The sequence below is a fragment of the Aedes albopictus genome, chromosome 1, assembly GCF_035046485.1.
Source record: "Aedes albopictus strain Foshan chromosome 1, AalbF5, whole genome shotgun sequence".
In the NCBI taxonomy this organism is placed as follows: domain Eukaryota; kingdom Metazoa; phylum Arthropoda; class Insecta; order Diptera; family Culicidae; genus Aedes; species Aedes albopictus.
In genome coordinates this window covers 329,176,587-329,200,872 of record NC_085136.1, presented here as the reverse complement: position 1 = coordinate 329,200,872, position 24,286 = coordinate 329,176,587, and the positions used below count along the sequence as shown (strand labels likewise).

Below are 24,286 nucleotides of genomic sequence, written 5' to 3'. Positions count from 1 at the left end.
CGCGGAGGAATTCTAGGAGAAATCTTCGAATTTATTCCAGGAGGAATCCCTGAGGAACTCCAGAAGGAATACCCGACGAAATAAATGGGAGAATTCCTGGATAGATCCCAACAAGGAAATTACAGGAGAAATCCCTGCAGGAATCCCCCGTGGAACTCAGGAAGGAATTCTAGGAGGAATCTCCGAAGGATTTCCAAGCGGTAAACACGAAGGATTTTCGAGAGGAATCCCCATAGGAAGTTCATGAGGCATCCCCGAAGCAAATTCAGGAGGAATCCCCTAAGGAATTCTAAGTGAAATCATCAAAGTAATTCCAGGTGGAAACCCCGAAGAGTTTTCAGGAAAAATCTACGTTAGAATATTAGAAGAAATCCCCGAGAAAATTATAGGAGGAATCCATGAAGGATGTCCAGGAGGAATACCCGAAGAAATTCCAGGAGAAATTCCAGAATGAATTCTAGGCGGAATTTCCGAAAAAATCCAGAAGGAATCCCCGAAAGAGTTCCAGGAGGAATCTCCGAAAGGAAGTCCAGGAGAAATCCTTAAAGGAAACCCAAGAGAAATGCCTGGAGGAATTTTATAAGAAATCCCCGAAGTAATTCCAGTAGTAATCTCCGAAGGATTTCTAAGAGAAATCACCAAAGAAATTCCAGGAAAAAATCACGAAGGAATTTTAGGAGGAATCTACGAAGAAATTCCAGAAGGAATTCCCGAATAAGTTGCAGGAGGAATCCTCGAAGGAAGTCCTTCCCGTAACGTGGGTAGATCACCTTAGAATGGTGCGTTACGGTGTAAGATCTACCACATCGCATCAAACTTTAATCTTGCTATTTCACTGCCTAAAGTGATAGCATACCAGATTAAAATTTGATGTATTTTTGTAATGGTTATGTTTTTATTTATGTTTTGTTTTTAACTTCTAATAAACCTTTTTGTTTCAGGAGGATTCAGGTAATTTTATTGTATAATAATACCATGTTTTAAAAATAGTAACTGTGACGAGCGTATCACTTATGCCTTATTCAGTATATATTACTTAATCCTTTATTCTCTTTTCAGTGAAGAATCTTACCACCATTCCTGGCGCACTAATCAATATTTTTTTAGCAAACCACCGTATACATCACCATAATAATACATGCGAACATGTTTAAATATCTATATCGTTATCTGGAAGCGTTTGGTACGGGAGGTCCACGCTTCCATCTTTCCCCTTGATTTCAAGGTGCAGAATGTTTTCAAATATTGACTATGCTGAAATCTTTCTATCCCTTGAAATCTTCTCTGCGGTACATGCTGCGCAGTTGGCCTGGCCGTTAGACAAGAAAAATGATAGACTTGAAAAGTCTTCATTTTCCAGGATGCATTCAAGTAATGGCTGCGTTAGTGTGAGATTAGATTAGATTAGATTAGGAGGAATCCTCGAAGGAAGTCCAAGGGAACCCCTGAAGAATGTCTAGGAGGAATCCCCGAAGAAATTACAAGAGAAATCCCTGCAGGGATTTCAAGTAAATGCACGAAGGTATTCCGGTAGGTAGTGTAGAATTAGCATAAGTTAAAATAAACAACAATAAAAATTGAAAAAATATATATATTCCGGTAGGAAAATCCAAAGAATTCTTCTTTTAAAATTTGAAATTAAAATAAACAATAACAATAAGAAAGATCCCTCAAGAATATCCTGGGGATATGGCTTATTATAATCCTAAAAAAAATATTGAAGGAACTCCTTCAAGACTCCCTGAAGGAATTCCTGAATGAGCTACTGGAGAAATCTCTGATGTAACTCCTGAAGGCATCCGTGAGTTTTCCTGGAAACATCTCGATCTCCATCTACAATCTGAAAGAACCCCAGGAGCTATCCCTGGATTAACTTCTGGAAGAATCCCAAAAGAAACTTCTCGAGGAATCCCCACCTAAGGATATCCTGAAGGAATCTTGGAAGGAACTCTTATTGGGTGAAAGCACTAGACTTCGCCACTGCTCTAGTCTTCGCCCCTTCCATACAATCTCCATTTTTTATGTATGTAGTAGCGAAGATTAGAGTAGATTTTTTGAGGGTAAACAAAATCGAGAGCATTTACCCTATAAAAATCCTTGAACAAACTTCTGGGGGAATCCCTAAATTCTCCTGGAGGTATCCTTGGAGCTTCCTATAAGATTCTCTGAAGGAACTTCTGTAGAGATTTCTGAAGGAACTTTATGTAGGAATCCCTGAAGAAATTCAGAAGGAATCTCTGACGAAACATCTGCAAGAATCCCTGTAACTCCTGGAGAAATCTCTGAGGGAACTCCTGGACTAATTTCTGTAAGAACTCCTGTAGGAATTTCTATAGACCTCTTGCAAGAACTCCTGAAAAAAAACTTCTCATGGGATTCTTGATGGATCTTCAGGCGGTATTTATGAATCCTCCGGAAGATTCTTTAAAGGGGCTTTTGGAAGGATTCCTGAACAAACCCCCTGTTAAAATAGCTTTGGGAACTTCTGAAGGAACTCCTAATGAACACCCGGAGGCATCCCTGAATCATCCTGGAGCTATTGGGATGTTCCCTTAGCGAACTCCTGAAGAAATCACCAAAGAAACTTCTGGAGCAATCCTTGAAAGAACTCCTGAAAGAATCTCTGAAAATTTTCATTAGGGATCCCGAAGTAATTCCAAGAGGAATCCCCGAAGGAATTTCAGTAGGGATTCTTGAACATATTCTAGGAGGGATGCTAGAAGGAATTCTTGTAGGAACCCTTGGTGAAACTCCCGGAGTGATCCCTGAAGGATCTTCTTGAGCAATACCTACAGAACGTCAAGAGAAATCCCCTGAATTCTAGAGGAATTTCTAAAAGATACCTTGGAGAAATCTATGAGGAAACTCCTGGACTAGTTCCTGAAGAAACTCCTGTATGAATTCTTGAAGGAACTTAATCCATAAAGAAACTCTCAGACTAATCTCCGAAGGACCTCCTAAGTGAAACCCTGAATGATTTTCTGGATGAACCTATGATGAATCTTTAGGAGGCATTCCTGAACTCTCCCGAAAGAATTTCTGAAGGAACTTCTGAACTTTTCCTTGTCGAGATCTTCCTGAGAGATCTACTGAAAAAAATGGATGATAAAACTCCTGGTAGCGTCCCTCAAGAATTTTCTGGAGAGATGTGATTTAGGAATATCTAAGAGGATCTAAGAGTTGAGAAATCAATTATTGAAGTCAATCATTTATGATAGTGATCGTGAGATTTTTTTATCTCGACATTATGTAAAGTTAATTTTGTTTGTACACTGATCACCGGCGCGAAAAATGAAAATCGGCGGCGTGACAAACAGCGGCGTACGGCGCGCCGCCGATACCTTGGTCGGCGTCGGCGTGGGACAAAAAGTGTTGGCGGCGGCGGCGTGGCGCGGCGGCGCACATGTCTATCCACATCCGACGCGACATCGGCCTGAGGCCGCGCCAGTACGGTAGAATATATTTATCTCAAACGAGCAATGTGCATCCGCATTCTCCCGTGTTGGCGTGCCCACGCCGCGCCACGGTCATAAGATCCAGAACACTCCCCCAGTATCCTCAACTTAAAATAACCACTATTTTCCAACAAAATCCATGGCAAACGCAACACCATCACGCCGCACCATCTCCAGGTCATGTTGTGGCAGGTTATGTCAAGTCCGTCGGAACTTGCATTTGAATGTTAGCTTATTTTTTGTGTAAATCATATCTGGAGGATTTTCCGGAAGAAATTGGAATATCCTAAAGAGAAATACAATAACTAACTGAGTAATAACTCATGTTCTTCAATTTAAAATATAAGTTATGATTTCAGGCATACGCATCGCAGACTTTGTAGCAACCTCTTGAGCAGACTACAAATTTCTTGTAGTAAATACTACTTTTAAGGACTGTTCATTTTATAAAGAGGACAACTTTGCAAGGCTATTAAAAGAAAACGCGTAGTTCAAATTTGAGCAGCCTTGGTTAGTTGTTCAGTACATTATATTAGCAGATAATAACCATAAATAAATTGGTTTAAAATTATTGAACTTCATAGAAATGTGGCAAAGTGTTTCGAGAGATCAATTTTTCAATTCCCAAAAACTAAAGATAAACACAAAATTTCTGTAAAACATCGGTGTATCGTTTTTAATTGCAAAAAAGTGTTTGCCATGCTGCAGCAGTTTGAGTGATACATATTCTGGCAAAATATAAACATAATCGGAATAATGGTTGTTGAGATATTATTCCAGTATTCAGTGTCTAGACGCCATGATAGTGTTCGGCGCAGTGGTAAAACAAATTATTGTAAACTACACCCTCACCATCTACCCACAAATAGCCAACACAAGCTTAAATTCACCAAACCCGACAGCCCTACGCCAAGCAACCGGCGATACAAACGTAGCGGTATCCCTATAACCTCCCTGAAGAAGGCCCAAACCAAGGGTCGAAACGTCGGATGAAATAGTATCACCCCGCTTATAATTTATCCGGACCGAAAAGCCAACCATAGAGGGATAACTCTGAGATATTAAAGTTACAAATTGGACTCGATTTTCAGAATAAAATTTATTTGTTAAACAAAAATGTATAAAAATATTAAATTTTGAATGTTTTCAATGGATCTAGTCGAAAGTACTAATAATGCAATTTCAAATGCAGAAAACCGCTTCTTGATAGCATTGTTGGCTTGGTTACTGTGCTTCATGGCAGTTACTGGAGATAAAACCGCTTCGTTCTATGAAGGTTCTTTTAAATAACGATGTACTCTATTGCAAATACAACGTAACAATGATGTCGAAAATAAAAATTAACATGTAGTTATTTTCAAATAAGGTATATAATCACATAGGGTCAGACCTTGCTGAAAATAAATAACAATAAGCTTCTCTAGAATCAAAAACTTGCATTTATGGAGCAAAAAGTATGCAATTTTTCATTATGGCCATCATTAAGTATTAAATTTATGATGAAGAATGTACTTTAAAGCATATTTTTCTTCGGTATCATTTAGAATGCGATTCTCTTCTATACTGGACAAATTTGGAACTGATTCCATAGTGTTATTGCATCACTGGACTTAAATAAGTATTTTTTATCAATTCCATTGATAACAAGGCAACTCACTATATCAAGCTGTATAATGCTTGGTGCATTATTACTGACCAACTATTACACTCTACCTTTAGAAGAATAATATTAGATCCCAACACATTGAAAAGTTCATGCAAATTTTAAAGTTATGTATGTGGAAAGTTGTGTCGAATTTTGAGAAATGGGGTTTTATTGAGTTTCAACGAAAACCGCTTCAGTTCCATAACTAAGGACAATTTGTATAATGTTTTATTTTTCCTACACTGTAGAATAGCTATGGAAATTTATGCAAAAAACCGATAATGATTTTATTGAAAAATAAAAAAGATATCACACAAATAAGGTGTCCTCTTTAAAAAATGAACAGTCCTTATTCATACCAATTGTGGAACATGTTCCACAAAAGTAGTAAGTTCGAAAGTTGTAGTGTAGTAAATGCTTTATTTACTTTTATTCATACCAATAAAAGTAGTATTTACTACAAAATTGTAGTAAACTGTGGATTACTACTTTTTATTCATACGGGCCATTGATAAGAAAAATAGTATGGAATGAGCTCACCAATTTAGCAGGACACTTAGCATCCTTATGTCACCTAATGTACTTAAGTCTAAAGTAGCACAAAGCTTCCGAAATTGAAAATTTGAAAAGCACGAAGAATATAGAGACCGTTCCAAGATGCTTCTAATTTAAAGTGACCAGACGTCCCGGATTGTGCGGGACAGTCCCGGATTCAAGCAGCCTGTCCCGCATTTACAAGCGTCCCGGAAACGTCCCGGATTTAATCAATTAAGCAATTATATTCATGTTAATCATTTTTAAAATTAACTTCTATCTTTCCTAGCTGATTGAAAAAATAAAGAAGTTTATCATAGAATTCTGCTTACGATATTATAGGGGGGTTAGGGGCATAATGGACACCCGGGGCGAAATGGACACCCCTGTTTTTGTTGAAACCGTTGAATTTTATGTTAAAATTTGAATGTAGTAGTGTGAAGGAATAAGTCATGGTTCTATTTGTCAATGGTACCATTTATATCCCTTCAAAATAAGCAAAATAACTCTAAAATTAAAATTAGCCTTTCATATGTTGAAATTCTTATAGTTTTGAAGCAGCGATAAATAAGGTATTGCGAGCATTTGAGTGTCTTCACCGGGAAAAATACCCACGCATTATCTTATCTGCATTTATACTTAGAATTGGCAATAGTAAAAGAGTTTTAATTTTGATCAGAATTCACTTGAAATAGCAAATGTGATGTTATAGTCGATTCGAGGCAAAATGAACACTGGCAATCATGAACGGATGTACGCGCATTGCATACTGTTAGGCGTTTTAAATAGTTCGGAAAAAAATCAAACCAATTATTAAATGTTGCTTTCATAACAAAACGCGCTGCCAACTTTCAGTCGGCATTTCTAAATCATCGCAACAAATCGAGCACCACCTCTGCTGCTGTTTGTGTTAGTGAGATCGGAGAAACGTCAGACTTCCGCCTGCTGATTGGCTGCGACGACTCTGGCGACGGTTTCATTCGCGACGGATTCAAATCGTCGCGTTCGATAAGGGGGGAAACCGTCAATATTTTAGCATAAAGTTTATTTGATCAACTCTGTGGTTTAGTAAATACGTCTAAGATGGAGTATCATATTTGCATTATTGATCTCCCCAGGCATATTACTTAACTGGTCGGTGTAATCAAGATTATAGCTTAAAAGATGTAGGGGTGTGCATTATGCCCCGATTGGTGTTCATTTCGCCCCGTACCTTTCCTGACAGCCCAGAAAGACACACGGTTTACAATTCATTATTTCTTTAAAATAAAGACATTTTACCTACTGTAAATGATTGAATTACGTAGATAACTAGTTAAAGTTGTAAGCCAACTAATAACATGTTGAGTTTTTCTCTGTTATACAGGCCTAACGTACTAATTTGCTTAGGGTGTCCATCATGCCTTTAATCCCCCTATTATGCTTTTTTGTTTTGCCACGTATAAAATCATTTCCATTTCGATTTGTTTAATGTATGTTATAAAGTTTTCGTTATTCTAAAGTCCTTTCTGCCTGACCATAAGCATTATTCTGTAAATTTTGAAAAATCTGAAAATTCGGACATTTTTGGGATATTTTGAAATTGGTGTTGTTTCCCGCGTAATGTTCTCTATAAGTGTCAATAAATATAGAACAGGCACTCCAATTGTTGATTTTATACAGTGTCTTTTTTTCATTACTTCCTTGTAGTAACGTAGCCAGGGGGAGGGGATTTCGAGCTATGCCTCCCTCTGAGCCTAAATTTTTGGAACAATTTTTTAGTTTGAAACCCTTTCTAACCAAAAAAATTCGCGATAGCACTGATATATATGGCTGCTTTATTCGTTGCTGTTTACGCAATGTGATTATTAAATTTAAAAAATGTACCATTAGACATCGTAAACCAGCCCCAAATTTAGTCCTTACTGGAAGAAACTTACGTAAGTTTTAATGATTAACATGTTGTCCCGCATTAGAGCAAAATATATCTGGTCACTTTATTCTAATTTCATGTTATTTAAACCAACAAATTGTAGTGCTTTTTTAATTTGTTTTTGTTAGAAGCAAACACGTACGAGAACAACATCAACGAAATTGTGATCGGTACTGTCATCGCTTTATCTTCGAATAGGATGAATTTGGAATTGTTCGATCACTAATGGTACTGTGACCTGGTATGACGACGACAATTCTCGAAGTTCTGCTCTTGAACTATAGGATCACGATGGGAAGGCTCTGCAATCATAAACAAAAGTGACCCGTGAATCAAAACAAAAATCCCAAAAGCAGGTGATAACCGCAATGCATACTGATAAAACGCTTTGTACATTATCGTTCTCTATCTTATCCAGAATGGAATCCAAAATTTACTTCAAAACCCCCTGCTTCCTATCTCATTTGCACTGAACATCCCGGATTTGACGAGGACACGAGAGCATTCGTTGTGTGCATTATATATAAGATAATAAGTTAAACATAGTTATTAGGAATAGTTCGTACAATTCCAAGTGGATTTTAGATTATAAATACATAGTTGGATATGTGATGGTACAATTCATAACGACAATATATAACTACTGCAGCGCCTGTAGATATCAAAGACTAAACTTCAAGACAGCTTGGGCGGCTCTGAATGTCCCTAAAAATACAATAATACCTATCAGTCTTCAAGTAGGACGAGCAATCATAGTTGATTTGTAACGTTATCTTGTATAACACATACGACCACAAAAGAATGTTGGAATGTTTCGTATAATTCCAAAGAAGTGATAGATTATAGTTGGATAGCGAAAATAACTACTGTACAGCTGTAGATGCCAAGGACTAAACTCCAGGACAGTTTGGACAACCGTGAATGTTCAAAAAGTATATAATAATCAGTCTTCAAGTAGGGCTGGTAACCATAATTATGTACTTTTGCAAAGGTACTCTGTATAACGAATATGACTACCGTTACGGGTGAAGATTTGAAGATTATCCTGAAAGGAGAAGAATCAGTGCTAGTTGGTCAACGAAAAGGAGGGTTGTACCACTTGAAGCAGGCTCCGGAAAAGGCATTTCTTGTGAATCCGAAGCATTCCGCCTTGTGTAAGCATCTGTGGCATCGGCGTCTCGGACATCGTGGACAAAATAGTGCGGAACAATCTTGGACATGGATTGAAAATCGATCCTTGCAAAGTGCAATTGGTGTGCGGTCCGTGTTGTGAGGGGAAAATGGTTCGTGAATCGTTCCCAAAAGTATCAGACAGTAAATCTAGCGCGGTGGGAGATTTAGTGCACACAGACTTGGGTGGTCCGATGGAAGAAGAAACATCCAGTGGTAACCGTTTCTATATAGTGCCCGTGGACGATTATTCGCGGTACCAGTGTCGTGTATCTGTTGCGGCGGAAATCGGACGCTGGAGAGCGGATCCGGGAGTTTTGTAGTCTGGTGAAGAATCAGTTCGGACATTTTCCAAAGAAGATTCGTTCGGACGGCGGTGGCGAATATATGAGTAACTCGTTACGGAAGTATTTCGCGGAGCGCGGTATTGTGCACGAAGTGACGGCGCCATACTCACCGCAACAGAACGGCGTCGCGGAACGGAAAAATCGTTATCTTGTCGAGATGCTTCGGTGTATGCTAGCGGAGTCGAAGTTGTAGAAGCGGTACTGGGGCGAGACGATTTGCACTGCAAATCACTTGCAGAATCGTCTGCCATCGTCTGTCGTGACCAAGACACCGTACGAGCTGTGGCACGGGAAAAACCATCGTACGGACATTTGCGAGTCTTCGGTTCGGAAGCGTACGTGCACATTCCGAATGAAAAGCGACGCAAGCTGGACCACAAAGCTGAGAAGTTGGTGTTCGTTGGCTTCGCTGACGGTCGGAAGGCGTATCGTTTCTTGAACCCTGGAACGGATATGATTACGACCAGTAGGGACGCCAAATTTCTGGAGCAATGCGTTACGGCGGAAGCTGTTCAGCGATAGGATCTGGAAACAAGAGGAGTACTGGAAGTACCGGTGACGTGGCCATCTGAGGATGAGCGGCGGCGCCAGCCGGATCCGGCTGAAGAAGACGAAGAGCTGTTCGAAGAAGCCAGGGGTCACAACGACTCGTTCGAATGTGTTTCCGACGGGGACGGATCCTCCCATGGGTTCCCATTGAATGAGATAGCGCGTCGCTCGAGTCGGTCCACGAAGGGAGTACCACCACGACGATTGATCGAAGAGTTGTTCGCTGCGAGATCGCTGGATCCGGACGAAGTTGAGCCGAAGACTTTGAAGGAAGCGGTCACCTGTGAAATGCAGGATTTGTGGAAAGCGGCGATGGTGGATGAGCTGAAATCTCACCAGCAGAACGGAACGTGGGAGCTCGTCGATCCACCTGAAGGACGAAAGGTAGTTGGTTGTCGCTGGGTCTATAAGTTGAAGCGGAATGCGGCCGGCGAGATCACCAAATACAAGGCACGTCTAGTGGCTCAGGGATACTCTCAGAAGTACGGTGTCACTTTGACGTGAAAACGGCCTACTTGTACGGTGATTTGAACGAGGAAATCTTCATGAGGCAGCGCCTGGATTCGCAGTGAAGGATAGGGAGGGCATGGTGTGTCGCTTGAAGAAGAGTATTTATGGTCTCAAACAGTCAGCGCGGTGCTGGAATCAGCGACTGCATAGTGTGCTTGTGGAAATGGGATTTGAACAGGGTGCTACCGACCCGTGTCTTTACACCAAAGTGGTTAGTGGGAAGCGTGCCTATCTATTAGTATACGTGGACGATATTATGATTGGCTGTGAAGACGAAGCTCAAATTGACTCGGTGTATGAACAGTTGAAGCGGTACTTTGAAGTGACAAATCTTGGGGAGCCTAGTGACTTTCTAGGGCTGAAGATTGAGCGTAACGACTGAAAGTACAGTGTTTCAGTGGGAGGTTACATCGACCGGGTTGCGGATAGATTCGGTCTCCGCGAAGCGAAGAGAGCAAAGACGCCAATGGAAGAAGGTTTCGCCAGTTCGGAGGATGAAAGTCCAAAACTGTCGGATGACAACGAGTACAGGAGTTTCGTTGGAGCGCTGCTCTACATTTCCGTCTGTGCCAGGCCGGATGTAGCAGCAAGTGTGGCGATACTAGCCCGGAAAGTGAGTTCGCCAACCGAGGCGGATTGGGTGGCGGCAAAACGTGTTGTTCGCTATCTGAAGGCAACGAAGGAGTGGAAACTGTCATACAGCGACGCAGGTGGACAGCTGGTCGGCTATTCGAACGCCGATTGGGCCGGTGACGCGGGTACGAGGAAGTCTACTACCGGATTTGTCTTCAACTACGCCGGAGGAGCAGTATCGTGGGTCAGTCGAAGGCAAAGTTGCGTTACATTGTCTTCGATGGAATCGGAGTACGTGGCGCTGAGCGAAGCTAGCCAGGAACTAATCTGGCTGCGGAGCTTGTAGGCTGACATGGGAGAGCAGGTTGAAGGTCCAGTCACGGTGATGGAGGACAATCAGAGCTGCATCCAGTTTGTCAAGTCGGATCGGAAGAGCCGTCGCTCCAAGCACATTGAAGTGAAGCAGCATTTCGTGAAGCAATTGTGTGAGGACGGAAGCATGAAGCTGCAGTATTGCCCAACGGAGGATCTGGTGGCTGATGTACTCACTAAACCGGTGGGTTCGATCAAGCTGCAGAAATTAGCACGCATGATGGGAATGTCATCGTAGGCTGACAATGTTCGTTGAGGAGAAGTGTTGATATAAACAACGAGCATGCCACGCTACACCTCTTTTTAGGTGGCCTCTTTATGCTGCATCCTCATTCTCGAGAGTTGTTGGATCGGTGTAAGACGCGGGGACAACGGGTCACAGTCTCAGTAGCGGAATGCATTGTTTATTTGGCAAAAACGCTTTAAAGCTAAAATATAGTGTTTAAGTTTACATTTCTTGATGTTTTCTCTTATTGTACTCACATTTCAGTGACTCTAGTCTAGCTGCCTACGTCGTCCTTGTTACCGTCCGTTGGTCGATTCCGTATAACCTATTGAGTCAGTTTTAAGGGTCTTAGTTTTAAGTCAAACATTAGTATATAAGTTTACTCACTGTTGCGTTTTAAGAGGTAGTTTAAGTAAATATATCAATATTATTAGCATATAATCTAGTTCTAGCTCAGTCACAAATTTTCCGCCTCATGCTTCACAGTTTTTCAATAGCTTTTTTCCTTTTCCCTGTCAATCTCTTTCTTTACCCTGTCAAAACCGCTAGGTGACAAACGATCTGTCAGATCTCCTGCATCCCTATGGAACTTTTTCGTAGCGGCAATAACGGTTGTAACGTCTCCCGGTACAAGGGTCTTTAGTGACAGCAGCATCATTGCGCATGGAGCGCCATTTTATCAGAAGTAAAAGTGAACTCGCTATGTAAAGACGTAGTGTTAAATAAAGTTTCGTTTCTTTCGTTTATTAAACAAACTCAGCATTTCATTTCACTGCAATCTTAAACGAAATACCGTACAGCCACGAAGCCCACTAATATTAATTTTGCTAAGAATGGATCATTAACCGTAGTGTGGCCAGCAAAAAAAAAAACACCCGTAGAAGGCCGGCAACCCGAGTACCCACGAAATGGAAATGATCATATCTTAGCGATTTTTCCACCGATTTCAAAAGTTTTTGCCTCATTCAACTCAAAAACTCATTATCCATCGAGATCGTATTTGGTTGGACCGGTCCGATCACCATAGGTACCGGAAAATCCGGATTTACGGAACCATGTTTTTATACAATACAACATACGGGATTTTCGGTAGGTTAGTAGCAATTTCGGTACCAAGCTTCGTAAAATTGCTTTGGCATATTGTATCTGACCGGCCTGGAATCATAAAACGTGTTGACTTTGAAACTGTGTGTTATGGCAACACTGACAACGACGGTCCTGCAATCGACTCTAGTCTGCATGATGTGGAAACGTCAATCAAAAAGTAAACAGCTGTTGCAAGGTCGTGAATCAGCAAATTATTCTTTACGGTGATTATATTACTTTGTGAAATTGATTATATTACGTTGTGAGATTAGGGGGATTCACTTAACAGCGTAAACTGATTAAACTGATTAAATGTCGCGATCACCAAGGCAATCTTTGATAATTTCATTCGCAAAATCATGAAACATTTCAAATAAGCAGAAAATCATGGCTTACGCAGCAATTTAATCTGTTTAGTGAATCCCCCTATTATAATTAATCTTAAATTTACAGCCTCTAATCTAAATTCCTAATAAGCGTGAATTCATCTATACCTATATTAGCTAGTGTTTAACCCTAAAAATTGTAAGTGCTGGAATCGAATTTTGCCTATGTTACATGCTAATGAATTGAAAAATTTATAGAAACTAGAAAACACCAATAGCCAGCCTAGTGGGAAAACGATCGCTCTCCACTATCCTAATAAGTACACCAAATTTGTATGTAGTAAGTAGAAATTGTAAAAACTCGCTCTAAAATAAACTCCCATTTCAGCTAAAAGCATTCACACTCAAACCACACAGTGTTGCTATTTGGAGTTGGTGACATAACCCAACATATCTTTTAGAAATTTGTTCGGGTATCGATAGTAATGTCAGATCGTGAGAAATCCCCTAGAAACTGCCAGTCCTGTTCACGGAGGGACTCAGCAGAGAGTGAGATGGTGCAGTGCAAATCCTGCAAACTCTGGGAGCATTTCGGATGCGCCGGTGTCGACGAACAGATTCGCCGGGCTGATGCCACGTACATCTGTGAGCGATGTGCACTACCAGGGGTTTCCAACGACGACCATCTCAACGTCCCCTTCGTCGAATCACGCTCCAAAGGAATGAAGGCAGGTTCAAAGGCGAGTTCCAAGGGCGGCTCGAAAAAAGGAAAGAAAATTCTCGACCCAACCGGCAGCGTGACGTCAAGCGTGCGGGTGGCAATGCTAGCGGAACAGCTGAAGCTCGTCGAAGAACAACAAGTCTTGGAGGAACAGGAACTGAAGGAACAAGAAGAGATTAAAAAACGCCTTCTGGAAGAAGAAGAACGTCAGTTGGAGGAGAAGAAAAGGCTCGCAGAGGAGTCCAAACAGATCCGTGAGCGTAAGTTGCAGGACGAACTAGAAGCAAAACGGAAACAACAGCAAGTAAGGAGAGAGTCATTCGAAAAGCGTCAAGAGATCATCAGACAAATGGCCGAAGCGAGCAGCAGAAGTGGATCGATTGTGAGCTCCGGCCAAAAAGTTCGTAATTGGCTGAATGAACAAGGTACTGGAAGATTTGAGGGGAATAATGTTGGGGAAGTTATTGGTCCCAACATCAACCGGATTCCCGAAGACCCGTTGGAAGTACTTAATCAGACGCGACAGTCTGTGGCACGGAATCTCGCAAACACGCAACCGCCTCTACCTGAAACACGGAATCCTGCTATACCGTTACCGTCACCCGCACCCATACCTACACACTCAGGTCGTATGCTATCTCAGGAGCAGATCGCGGCGAGGCAGGTTCTTGGAAAGGATCTTCCAAACTTCGACGGAAACCCAGAGGATTGGCCGGTCTTTATAAGTAACTATGAACAATCAACGACCACCTGCGGATACTCGGATGCTGAGAACCTTGTCCGACTCCAACGATCGCTCAAAGGAAATGCTCTAGAGTCAGTGAAGAGCCGTCTACTCCTGCCGGCTAGTGTGCCACACGTAATACAAACCCTGCGTACCCTCTTCGGCAGACCGGAGCTGCTCATTAGGTCGATGTTGAACAAAATTCATCACATTCCACCACCTAGACACGACCGCCTAGAAACGCTGATGCACTTTGGTCTGGCAGTGCAGAATCTGGTAGACCATTTAAAAGCAGCAAACCAATACACCCACCTAATGAACCCGATGCTCATGCAGGAGCTGGTGGAAAAACTACCCGGATCACTTCGTTTAGATTGGGCTGTTTTCAAAAATAAATATCAAACTGCTACGCTGGAGACTTTCGGGGAATTCATGTCGGGGTTGGTGACGGCGGCTAGTGAAGTATCTTTCACACTTCCGGGGGCTTACTCGAGCCAGAAACATGCCACTGCAACGGACTCGCGGAGCGGAAAACAAAAGGCTGGAAACACCGGAATACTTCAAGCTCACTCGACAGACGATCAACACCTCATTCAGGATGACAATACCACCCCACGCTTCAAATACGAGAAGCCATGTCTTGCTTGTGGTCGAGCAGGGCACAGGGTCGCCGAATGTCAGCAGTTCAACGGAGCAAGCGTTGACGAGCGTTGGGAGTTAGTGCAAAAGAAAGGGCTCTGCCGAACGTGTCTAAACAGCCACGGTAAATGGCCATGTCGGTCTTGGAGCGGATGTGCAGTGGAGGGATGTCGTCAAAGGCATCATACGCTTCTTCATTCTACTACACCATTGGAAAACGTGAATATCTCGCCCAGTCACGTCACGTCCGGTGGATTTGAATGGCCACTTTTTCGCATCGTTCCAGTGGTATTATATGGCCGTAATTCTTCCCAGACGATCTACGCCTTTATAGATGAGGGCTCGTCGTACACTCTGCTTGAAGACTCAGTAGCGAAGCGACTGGGTGTTAGTGGTACGGTAGAACCGTTGACACTGAAGTGGACAGGCGATGTAACTCGGGTCGAAGCAAAATCACAGATTGTACAATTCGATATATCCGGCAAACGCGTTAATTCTCGCTATACTATTACCCATGCTCGCACCGTGGACCGTTTGGTCCTGCCAACCCAAACCATGGAATATAAGGATCTTGCACGTCGTTTCCCGCACCTACGTGGATTGCCAATCGAAGACTACGAGTTAATTCAGCCAAAAATACTCATTGGACTCGATAATCTCAGGTTGGCCGTCCCACTGAAGCTACGAGAAGGTGGGCCGCTGGACCCTATCGGCGCAAAATGCCGGTTAGGATGGAGCGTATACGGTTGTGTTCCGAATCAAGCAGCTCATTCGTCGGTCGTGGGGTTTCATGTGAAAGCATCATCTGATTCAGACCAAGAAATCAATGACCTTCTGCGCGACTATTTCACCTTGGACAATGTTGGTGTCATCGACCAAAGCAATCTTATCGAATCGGAGGACGAGAAACGCGCTGGTCTGCTGCTGAAAGAGACCACTCAACGTACGCTATCAGGCACGAACTTCGAAACTGGTCTACTATGGAGGACCGGTAAACCGAACTTTCCAGACAGTTACCCCATGGCCTTGCGACGTTTAGAATCGCTAGAACGTCGGCTCAAACGTGATCCCAGTTTGCAGGAGTCTGTTCGAGATCAAATAGCGGATTATGAGCGCAAAGGTTATACTCACCGGGCTAGTCTGACAGAACTAACGTCGGTGGAATCAAGTCACGTATGGTATCTACCACTGGGTGTTGTTACCAATCCTAGAAAACCCGGCAAAGTACGGCTGATCTGGGACGCAGCCGCAAAAGTTGGAAACACCTCTTTCAATTCCCAACTTCTCAAAGGTCCAGATCTGCTGACTCCTCTCCCAAAGGTTTTGTACCAATTTCGACAATATCCAGTGGCGGTGACCGGTGACATAATGGAAATGTTTCACCAGATTAAGATTCGCAGTCCAGATTGCCAGTCTCAACGTTTCCTGTACCGAGAGAATACGATGGACATCCCTAAGATCTACGTGATGGACGTAGCAACCTTCGGTTCAACCTGCTCCCCGGCGTCGGCACAATACGTGAAGAACCTCAACGCAGAAGAGAACGCCGCAGAATACCCTCGAGCAGCGGAGGCCATTGTAAAAAGGCACTACGTTGACGACTATTTAGATAGTTTCAAGTCGATTTCGGAGGCAGTAAGTGTTGTAAACGAAGTGAAATTGGTACACGCTAAAGGCGGATTCACCCTCCGTCGATTTCTGTCCAACGTACCAGAGGTCTTGCAAGGTATTGGGGAGGAGTTGCAGACCGAAATGAAGGACCTAGATCTTGAGCGAGCAGGTAAGATTGAATCGGTTTTGGGAATGAAGTGGGTTCCAGATTCGGACATTTTCATCTATACTTTCGGCGCCCGAGAAGACATCCTTAAAATCCTGCACACTGATCACGTTCCTTCAAAGCGAGAAGTTGCCAGGGTAGTGATGAGTTTGTTCGATCCACTCGGGCTCATCTCCTACCTCCTGGTTCATGGAAAAGTCCTAATTCAAGAGCTTTGGGCGAAAGGAACTGATTGGGACCAACAAATTCCCCAAGACACGAATATGCGCTGGCGACAGTGGGCAGACTCGTTAAAGCAACTGGATCGGCTCCGCATACCACGATGCTACTTCCCCTCTAACCATCCACCTAGTTTCATCCGTCTACAAATTCATTTGTTTGTAGATGCTAGCGATTCAGCATATGCAGCGGTTGTATACTTCCGGCTGCAGACCGAACAAGACACGCAAGTGGCGCTTGTCGGTGCCAAAACCAAGGTGGCTCCACTGAAGGCTTTATCGATACCAAGGCTTGAACTTAAGGCAGCTGTTCTTGGTACCCGTCTGTTAGAAACAATTCAAAATCAACACACGTATCCAGTAAGCCAACGCTTTTGTTGGACCGATGCAAACACCGTCCTGGCATGGATTCGTGCTACTGATCATCGCCGTTACCACAAATTCGTCGCTGTTCGAGTGGGAGAGATTTTGTCGTCCACGCAACAGTCAGAATGGCACTGGGTTCCATCAAAAATGAACGTTGCGGACCTGGCCACCAAATGGAACAGTGATCCACAAGCAATGACCGTCGGTCCATGGTTTCACGGACCGTCCTTTCTATTTGAACCCGAATCACACTGGCCCAAGCAAAAAGAAACCACCTCAACAGAAGTGGAACTTCGTCCTGCTCACTGCAACTTAGCTCACTTCTCATCAAGTTTTTTGCTTGACAAAATCAACAAGTGGTGCAAACTGCTACGTGTATCTGCCTACGTGTTTCGTTGGATCGATAACCTCCGAAGGCGTAGAAACGGCGAGAATCTGGAACTCGGTCCAATCACCTGCGATGAACTTCACAACGCCGAAGAAGCCCTGCTCAAGATGGCTCAAAACGAATGTTATGCAGAGGAAATTTCTACCCTTAGTAAAACGCAGGGTCCACCAGAGATGCGGCATCCTACTGTAAGCAAGTCCAGTACCATCTATAAGAAGTATCCATTCCTGGACGATTCGGGAGTTCTGCGTAGTCGGGGACGAATCGGCGCCGCACCGTATGCTTCTTTCGATGCTAAGTTTCCCATAATACTCCCAAAACGACACACGATTACCTTTCTAATTGTTGATTGTTATCATCGGCGTTTACGACACGCCAATCGTGAAACCGTGTTCAATGAGATCCGCCAACGTTACGAAATACCCACACTTCGTCGGCTACTGGACAAGGTTCAACGAGCTTGCGCGCTTTGCCGCATTGCGAAAGCTAACCCAAGGCCGCCGGTCATGGCATCGCTTCCTGAAATGCGTTTGACGGCTTTCATTCAACCCTTCACGTATACGGGTGTGGACTATTTCGGTCCAATCTTGGTAAAGTTGGGCAGGAGCAACGTGAAGCGCTGGGTGGCGCTCTTCACCTGCCTTACCGTCAGAGCGGTACACATGGAAGTAGTACATTCACTAAGCACTATTTCATGCATCATGGCTGTTCAACGATTTGTGGCTCGTCGCGGACATCCAAGAGAGTTCTGGTCCGATAATGCCACGTGCTTTCAAGGTACTAGTAACGAACTAGAAGCGCACAACCGAGCTTTGGTCGAAAAGTTCACTACCTCTCAATGCTCATGGAAGTTTATACCCCCTTCGACTCCCCACATGGGGGGTGCGTGGGAGAGACTTGTTCGTTCAGTGAAAGTAGCTATCGGAGCTGTTCTGGAGAGTTCACGCAAGCCTGACGATGAAGTGTTGGAAACTATACTCATTGAAGCAGAAGGGATGATAAACTCGAGGCCGCTCACTTATATACCACTTGAGTCAGCCGATCAGGAAGCATTGACGCCTAATCATTTTCTGCTGGGCAACTCATCTGGAGCAAAATTTCTTCCCAACGGCCCACTGGATGATCACGTGAACCTTAGAAAAAGTTGGAACATGGCAAGATGCATTGCAGATGAATTTTGGCGTAGGTGGCTCAAAGAGTATCTACCAATGATTACTCGTAGATGCAAATGGTTTGAGGATGTGAAGGACTTGCAAGTAGGCGATTTAGTACTGCTGATTGACGGAAAGACGAGGAATCAATGGGTTCGAGGACTGGTTGAAGAGATCTACCCCGGGCGAGACGGCAGAGTACGGCAAGCGCTAGTACGGACATCGTCGGGAACTGTGCGTAGATCAGCAGTAAAGCTGGCTGTATTAGACGTCAAAGAGAATAGTAAACCTGCCGTCGGTTCAACTGAAGTTCTAAACCCTCACCAAGGTTTACGGGCGGGGGTATGTTATGGCAACACTGACAACGACGGTCCTGCAATCGACTCTAGTCTGCATGATGTGGAAACGTCAATCAAAAAGTAAACAGCTGTTGCAAGGTCGTGAATCAGCAAATTATTCTTTACGGTGATTATATTACTTTGTGAAATTGATTATATTACGTTGTGAGATTATAATTAATCTTAAATTTACAGCCTCTAATCTAAATTCCTAATAAGCGTGAATTCATCTATACCTATATTAGCTAGTGTTTAACCCTAAAAATTGTAAGTGCTGGAATCGAATTTTGCCTATGTTACATGCTAATGAATTGAAAAATTTATAGAAACTAGAAAACACCAATAGCCAGCCTAGTGGGAAAACGATCGCTCTCCACTATCCTAATAAGTACACCAAATTTGTATGTAGTAAGTAGAAATTGTAAAAACTCGCTCTAAAATAAACTCCCATTTCAGCTAAAAGCATTCACACTCAAACCACACAGTGTTGCTATTTGGAGTTGGTGACATAACCCAACACTGTGATTTCGGAACACGCTTCCCGTGGAGCCATGGTTGACCATAAACACTTTAAGGTATCCTAGCCTTAACAATGTGGGTTTCAATATGGTATAAGGACATGCTCCCAAAAATATGGATTTTCCGAAAACCACGGTGATTAGATCGGTCTAACCAAATATTTTCCCGATAGATGATGAGTTTCTGAGTTGAATGAGCTAAAAATTTCCAAAATCGATGAAAAATTGACGGAGATACGATCATTTCAATTTCGGGGGTACCCGGGTACCCTGCCGGCCTTCCACGTAATAAAAAATGCAGGAGCCCCTCCCCCTGCCCCTCCTCACTTTAAAATTCGGTCAACCCCATTAATAGATGTATATTCACGAGTTCTAAGACCTAACAGAGTTCCAACATTCTAGTCTCAATAACCATTAAAATATCGAGATTTGAAATTGAAAAAGGTACCCGGGTACCCTGCCGGCCACAAGTGTTAAAGTAACTAAAACAGCCGCTATGAAATGAGCAGATAGCGCCACCGTAGCCTTGTGTGTTTGACATAACTCGACTGTTGTCACAATGTTAAAGCCCATATACGGTGGCTTCTTTGTTATCTTGCGGTAACGGCTAACAAAGTTGGCTTCATCGATCCATTTGGAAAGGATATTATCCGAAAATTTCTAATAATATAATGTTAATCAAAATGAAACAAGAAACAATTCTATCATTCGTGGTGAGCTCCCTCCGTCAATGTCATAATCTCGCCTAGTGAGGAAAACTAACGAGCCTGGATGAAACAAAGAGGAGAAACGTCAAAATTGGAACAGTCGAATTTCTGTCATTCCCATAGTTCCAATAGGCTTTTTCAGTTGACAGGTCCGTGTATGCCACTGTTTATTACAACTGCCGAAAAAAGGCGCAAACGCTGAACTGTCATTTTCATAGGAGAACTGTCAAAGGCCCCCAAAATCAGCTGATTTTAAACGTCTTCTAATTAGGCCTATAGAGATAAGTGACATTTCAACACACGAACACTAACGCGAGTTTTTCCTCACACAAAAATGCACGCTAATTCAAAGGCTATTCAGATTGCATATGCAAATATTACCCAATCAAATTGGGTAAAACGGGTAAATAATGATAAAACTAACATCCGGGGTAGGAGTGCAAATGTTTTCCTCGCAGTTTCACAACTACATCTACAAAAAAGGCACGCATACATTTGAACGTGATTATCACTATACTCGAGACACTTAAAAAACCAGGCCCCTGGCATCAATGAAATATATTGTCCGTGCAGTTGAATCACGTAATTTTCGACTAGCGAAGTTGGATTTTTCTCCAAATCCGTGCGTCGGACCTAACTTCGGAAGTGGTGCGCTGTATAGCGGACCAGGTTTACTATACAGCGCACCACTTCCGAAGTTAGGTCCGACGCACGGATTTGGAGAAAAATCCAACTTCGCTAGTCAAAAACTCCGATTTTCAACTAAATTGAGAATATCGTAGCCAAATCTAACTGCCTTATACTCATATTTGTGCAAATTGAAACGAGCGTGTAATCAACAAACGCAGCTTTTGTTTGATGTTATGAGCCACACACGAAATCACATTCACAATGCGTGTTTGTTGGGTTGCTTTATTCAACTAATCGCATGCTCCTCTTACCGTACATTAATATTAAAGCGAGTTTGAAGTGTTTTGTGATCATAACAGGTGGAAAAAATGAGTCCAAAAACTGATCAACAAACCAAATTAAACGTTAAACAAAAAATTGTTGATGTTTTCGCATTTGACAGTGGGCGCTATTTATTAGCGCTCAGGACATCCTGTCTACCATGATTCCAATGCATTGATATAGGCCGTGTCAGGGGCCTGTAAAAAACCGTTATGTGTTCGACAAACTTTTTGCTTTTTTCTACACCGTGCTTTTTAAATGGGCGCTGGGTACCCGGGTACCCTGCCGGCCACATAGGAAAACCATATTGCAACGACAAGTACATGTATCTGGACTTGACTTCGGAAAATGTTTCATTGTTTCTAACGTCTGCATTTAAATTGGGTCCCTTGAAATTAAGGTTGAAGAAGTCGCCATTAATAAAATTGTCATAATTGAAAGGTCGAAAATAGATTTCTTGTTCGAAGCTAAAATGTGTGCATTGAAAATGCATTGACTGCGGAAATGTAAGCTTTAAACGAGATAACATAAATTGCTTTCAATTTTTCATGATGATTTAGTTAATGATGACTTCCAAATGATAATGTCAATGATGACTTCTTCATATTAAATGCCAATCCAAATGGCTCGTCTATTAGGTTTAAACAAAAGGGAACTGAACATCTACACCGGTCTAATAACTGGACGGACACTGCCACTGCAGATACGACTTACAAAAGATCGGAGCAATCCAATCCTCAAATTGGGTTGTTTAGTGAAAAAAATATTCCTATTTTCTATAGCCTAATCGAAAGAGCTCATTTTACTGAGTATAACGTGATTTTATTAGATTCCAATACCTTTGTTTTGATGGTAAAATTAACAAAAGAGTTTCAATTTTCGTGGACAGAATGACAGTTCAATCGATAAAATGACAGTTCGACCCGAACAAAAAATTTTCCCCATACAAACTTAAAATTCATTTTAAAAATAGTATAAAGACTCCAAAAATTATGAAATTTTGGATTTCGACTGATTTTTGGGCGGAGAATCCGATTATGAAATAATCCGGATACCCCTAAAGAACCCAATTGTCGCTTCTGTGACGAGGAGAGAGAAACATCAGAACACATCCTCTGCTATTGCAGTGCACTCACCCATCGTAGGTTCAAAGTTCTCTGCAAGCTTCTTAGGGCCTGCTGACATATGGATCCTACCCAAATAACCACGAAGCCGTATATAAGTGCATCAATTTTGCCATATGTATATAGATATTTAAAATTGTGAATATAATGCTGCATTACTTTAAACACCTCATTGAAGCAATATGAAAGTCAAAAAGGGCCCCACTAAAATCAAATTAGGGCCATATATTGCAGCACATTGACAGCCATTGCTAAAGTAACATAAATGCATGTGCTGTACATTTGCATTTGCACGTGCTTGATACGTGCAACACGAAAAACCAACACAAAAATCTATTTTTAGCACCGTTTCATTATCGACGGTACTAATGCCCCCATACATGAATGTTTTAACCATTAGGGGAATTCACTTAACAGCGTAAACTGATTAAACTGATTAATCGTCGCGATCACCAAGGCAATCTTTGGTTATTCCATTCGCAAAATCATGAAATATTTCAAATAAGCAGAAAATCATGGCTTACGCAGCAATTTAATCTGTTTAGTGAGTACCCCTATTATTTTTTTTGTTGCCGTATTGGGAGTCGAACCAGAAGTGTTGAAGACCGCTAGATGAGCTCCATACGCGCTGGCGCCTTGGACCGTTTCTGCTGCTAGTGATAACAACAGATATTTCATTAACTAAAAGGAGACTGTTCTTCTGGCTCAATCATTGCAGTAGAGGGCAAAACGACTATGACATATGTAATAGAATCCCTGTAATAACATTCTGATGAATCACATAATGCAATTAAGAATATATTTAATCAATGTAAGAAAATTAAAACACTCTTCGCACACTGCTCACTAGCGTGGTTCAAAAAATCGTTTTTGCTCCACACCGCTTATTTGATTCCTAACCAGATTCTATGTCTTCACCCAAAATTTGAGCTCATTTGGTTGAAAATTGAGACTGCACAAGCCCTTCAAAGTTTGTATGGGAATTACTATGGGAAAACGATGTTTTTCATTCAATCGACGGTAGCATTTCCCCAAGTGCCCTAGAGGGTTAGTTGACCCTTGGTACTCCTGGGCTATTCAATCAGCTACAACTTTGCCGAAGACCGTATTCAAATCGGACGCCTCATTAATTAGTTATCGATTTGTATTCAACTGGACAAACATTAACAGTGATCCTTCAGCTTCCCAGCAGGTAACATTGCTGCATATGGCGCCAAAGATAGCACACTGAAATCATGACTACTATGTTTCACTGCAAAATGCAGTGATGCCCACCGAATAGTTTATCCATCATGAGTAGAGATTTAGATTCTGGATAAAAATCGGTAACTAATTAATGAGGCGCCCGATTTGAATGCGGTCTTCGGCAAAGTTGTAGCTGATAGAGTAGCCTAGGATTACCAAGGGTCAACTAACCCACTAGGGCACTTGGGGAAATGCTACGGTGAATTGAATGAAAATCATCGGTTTCCCATAGTAATTCCCATACAAACTTTGAAGGGCTTGTGGAGTGTCAATTTTCAACCAAATGAGCTCAATTTTTTGGAGAAGGCATATAATCTGGGTAGAAATCGAATAAGCGGTGTGGAGCAAAAACGATTTTTTGAACCACGCTACTGCTCACATGCTACATAATTGTGGTTTCCATCATTATTGGCATGCGATAGCAGCCAACAGAAAAGAGAAAAGGTCATCTCTAAAAAGGTTTTGCTGAAGAAAGTCGTCGAACGGTGGATGATGATCGCTAGAGTAAAGTTGTTCACTCTTCTTGATTTCATTTGTTTACCATTAGAGTCAAGCTTTTATAATTGTATTGTTAGAGCAACCTTTGCTAGTTTGTACATTGCATTTTTCCAGTTTTTGCAGTGTTGAATTATTGAATTATTGTATATCACCTTTTAATGCACCCTAATGTAAAGAAAAATGTATTGCATCATTACATTGAAAATGCCAATCTAA

General features: G+C 42.2%; 2 protein-coding genes across 2 annotated transcripts in view; one reads left to right on the top strand and one right to left on the bottom strand.

Annotated features, from left to right (window-relative positions):
• LOC109414593 (GTP-binding protein 2) overlaps nucleotides 1-24,286 on the bottom strand; it is a 52,272-nt gene that overhangs the window by 19,342 nt on the left and 8,644 nt on the right. The gene's annotated exons all lie outside the window — the stretch shown is intronic.
• The window catches only part of LOC134284021 (uncharacterized), an 18,262-nt gene continuing 8,033 nt past the window's right edge, over nucleotides 14,058-24,286 (top strand). The window contains exon 1 of the mRNA XM_062842139.1: nucleotides 14,058-18,194. Within this exon, the coding sequence (XP_062698123.1) occupies nucleotides 14,058-18,194 (4,137 nt within the window). The remainder of the gene's footprint in view (nucleotides 18,195-24,286) is intronic.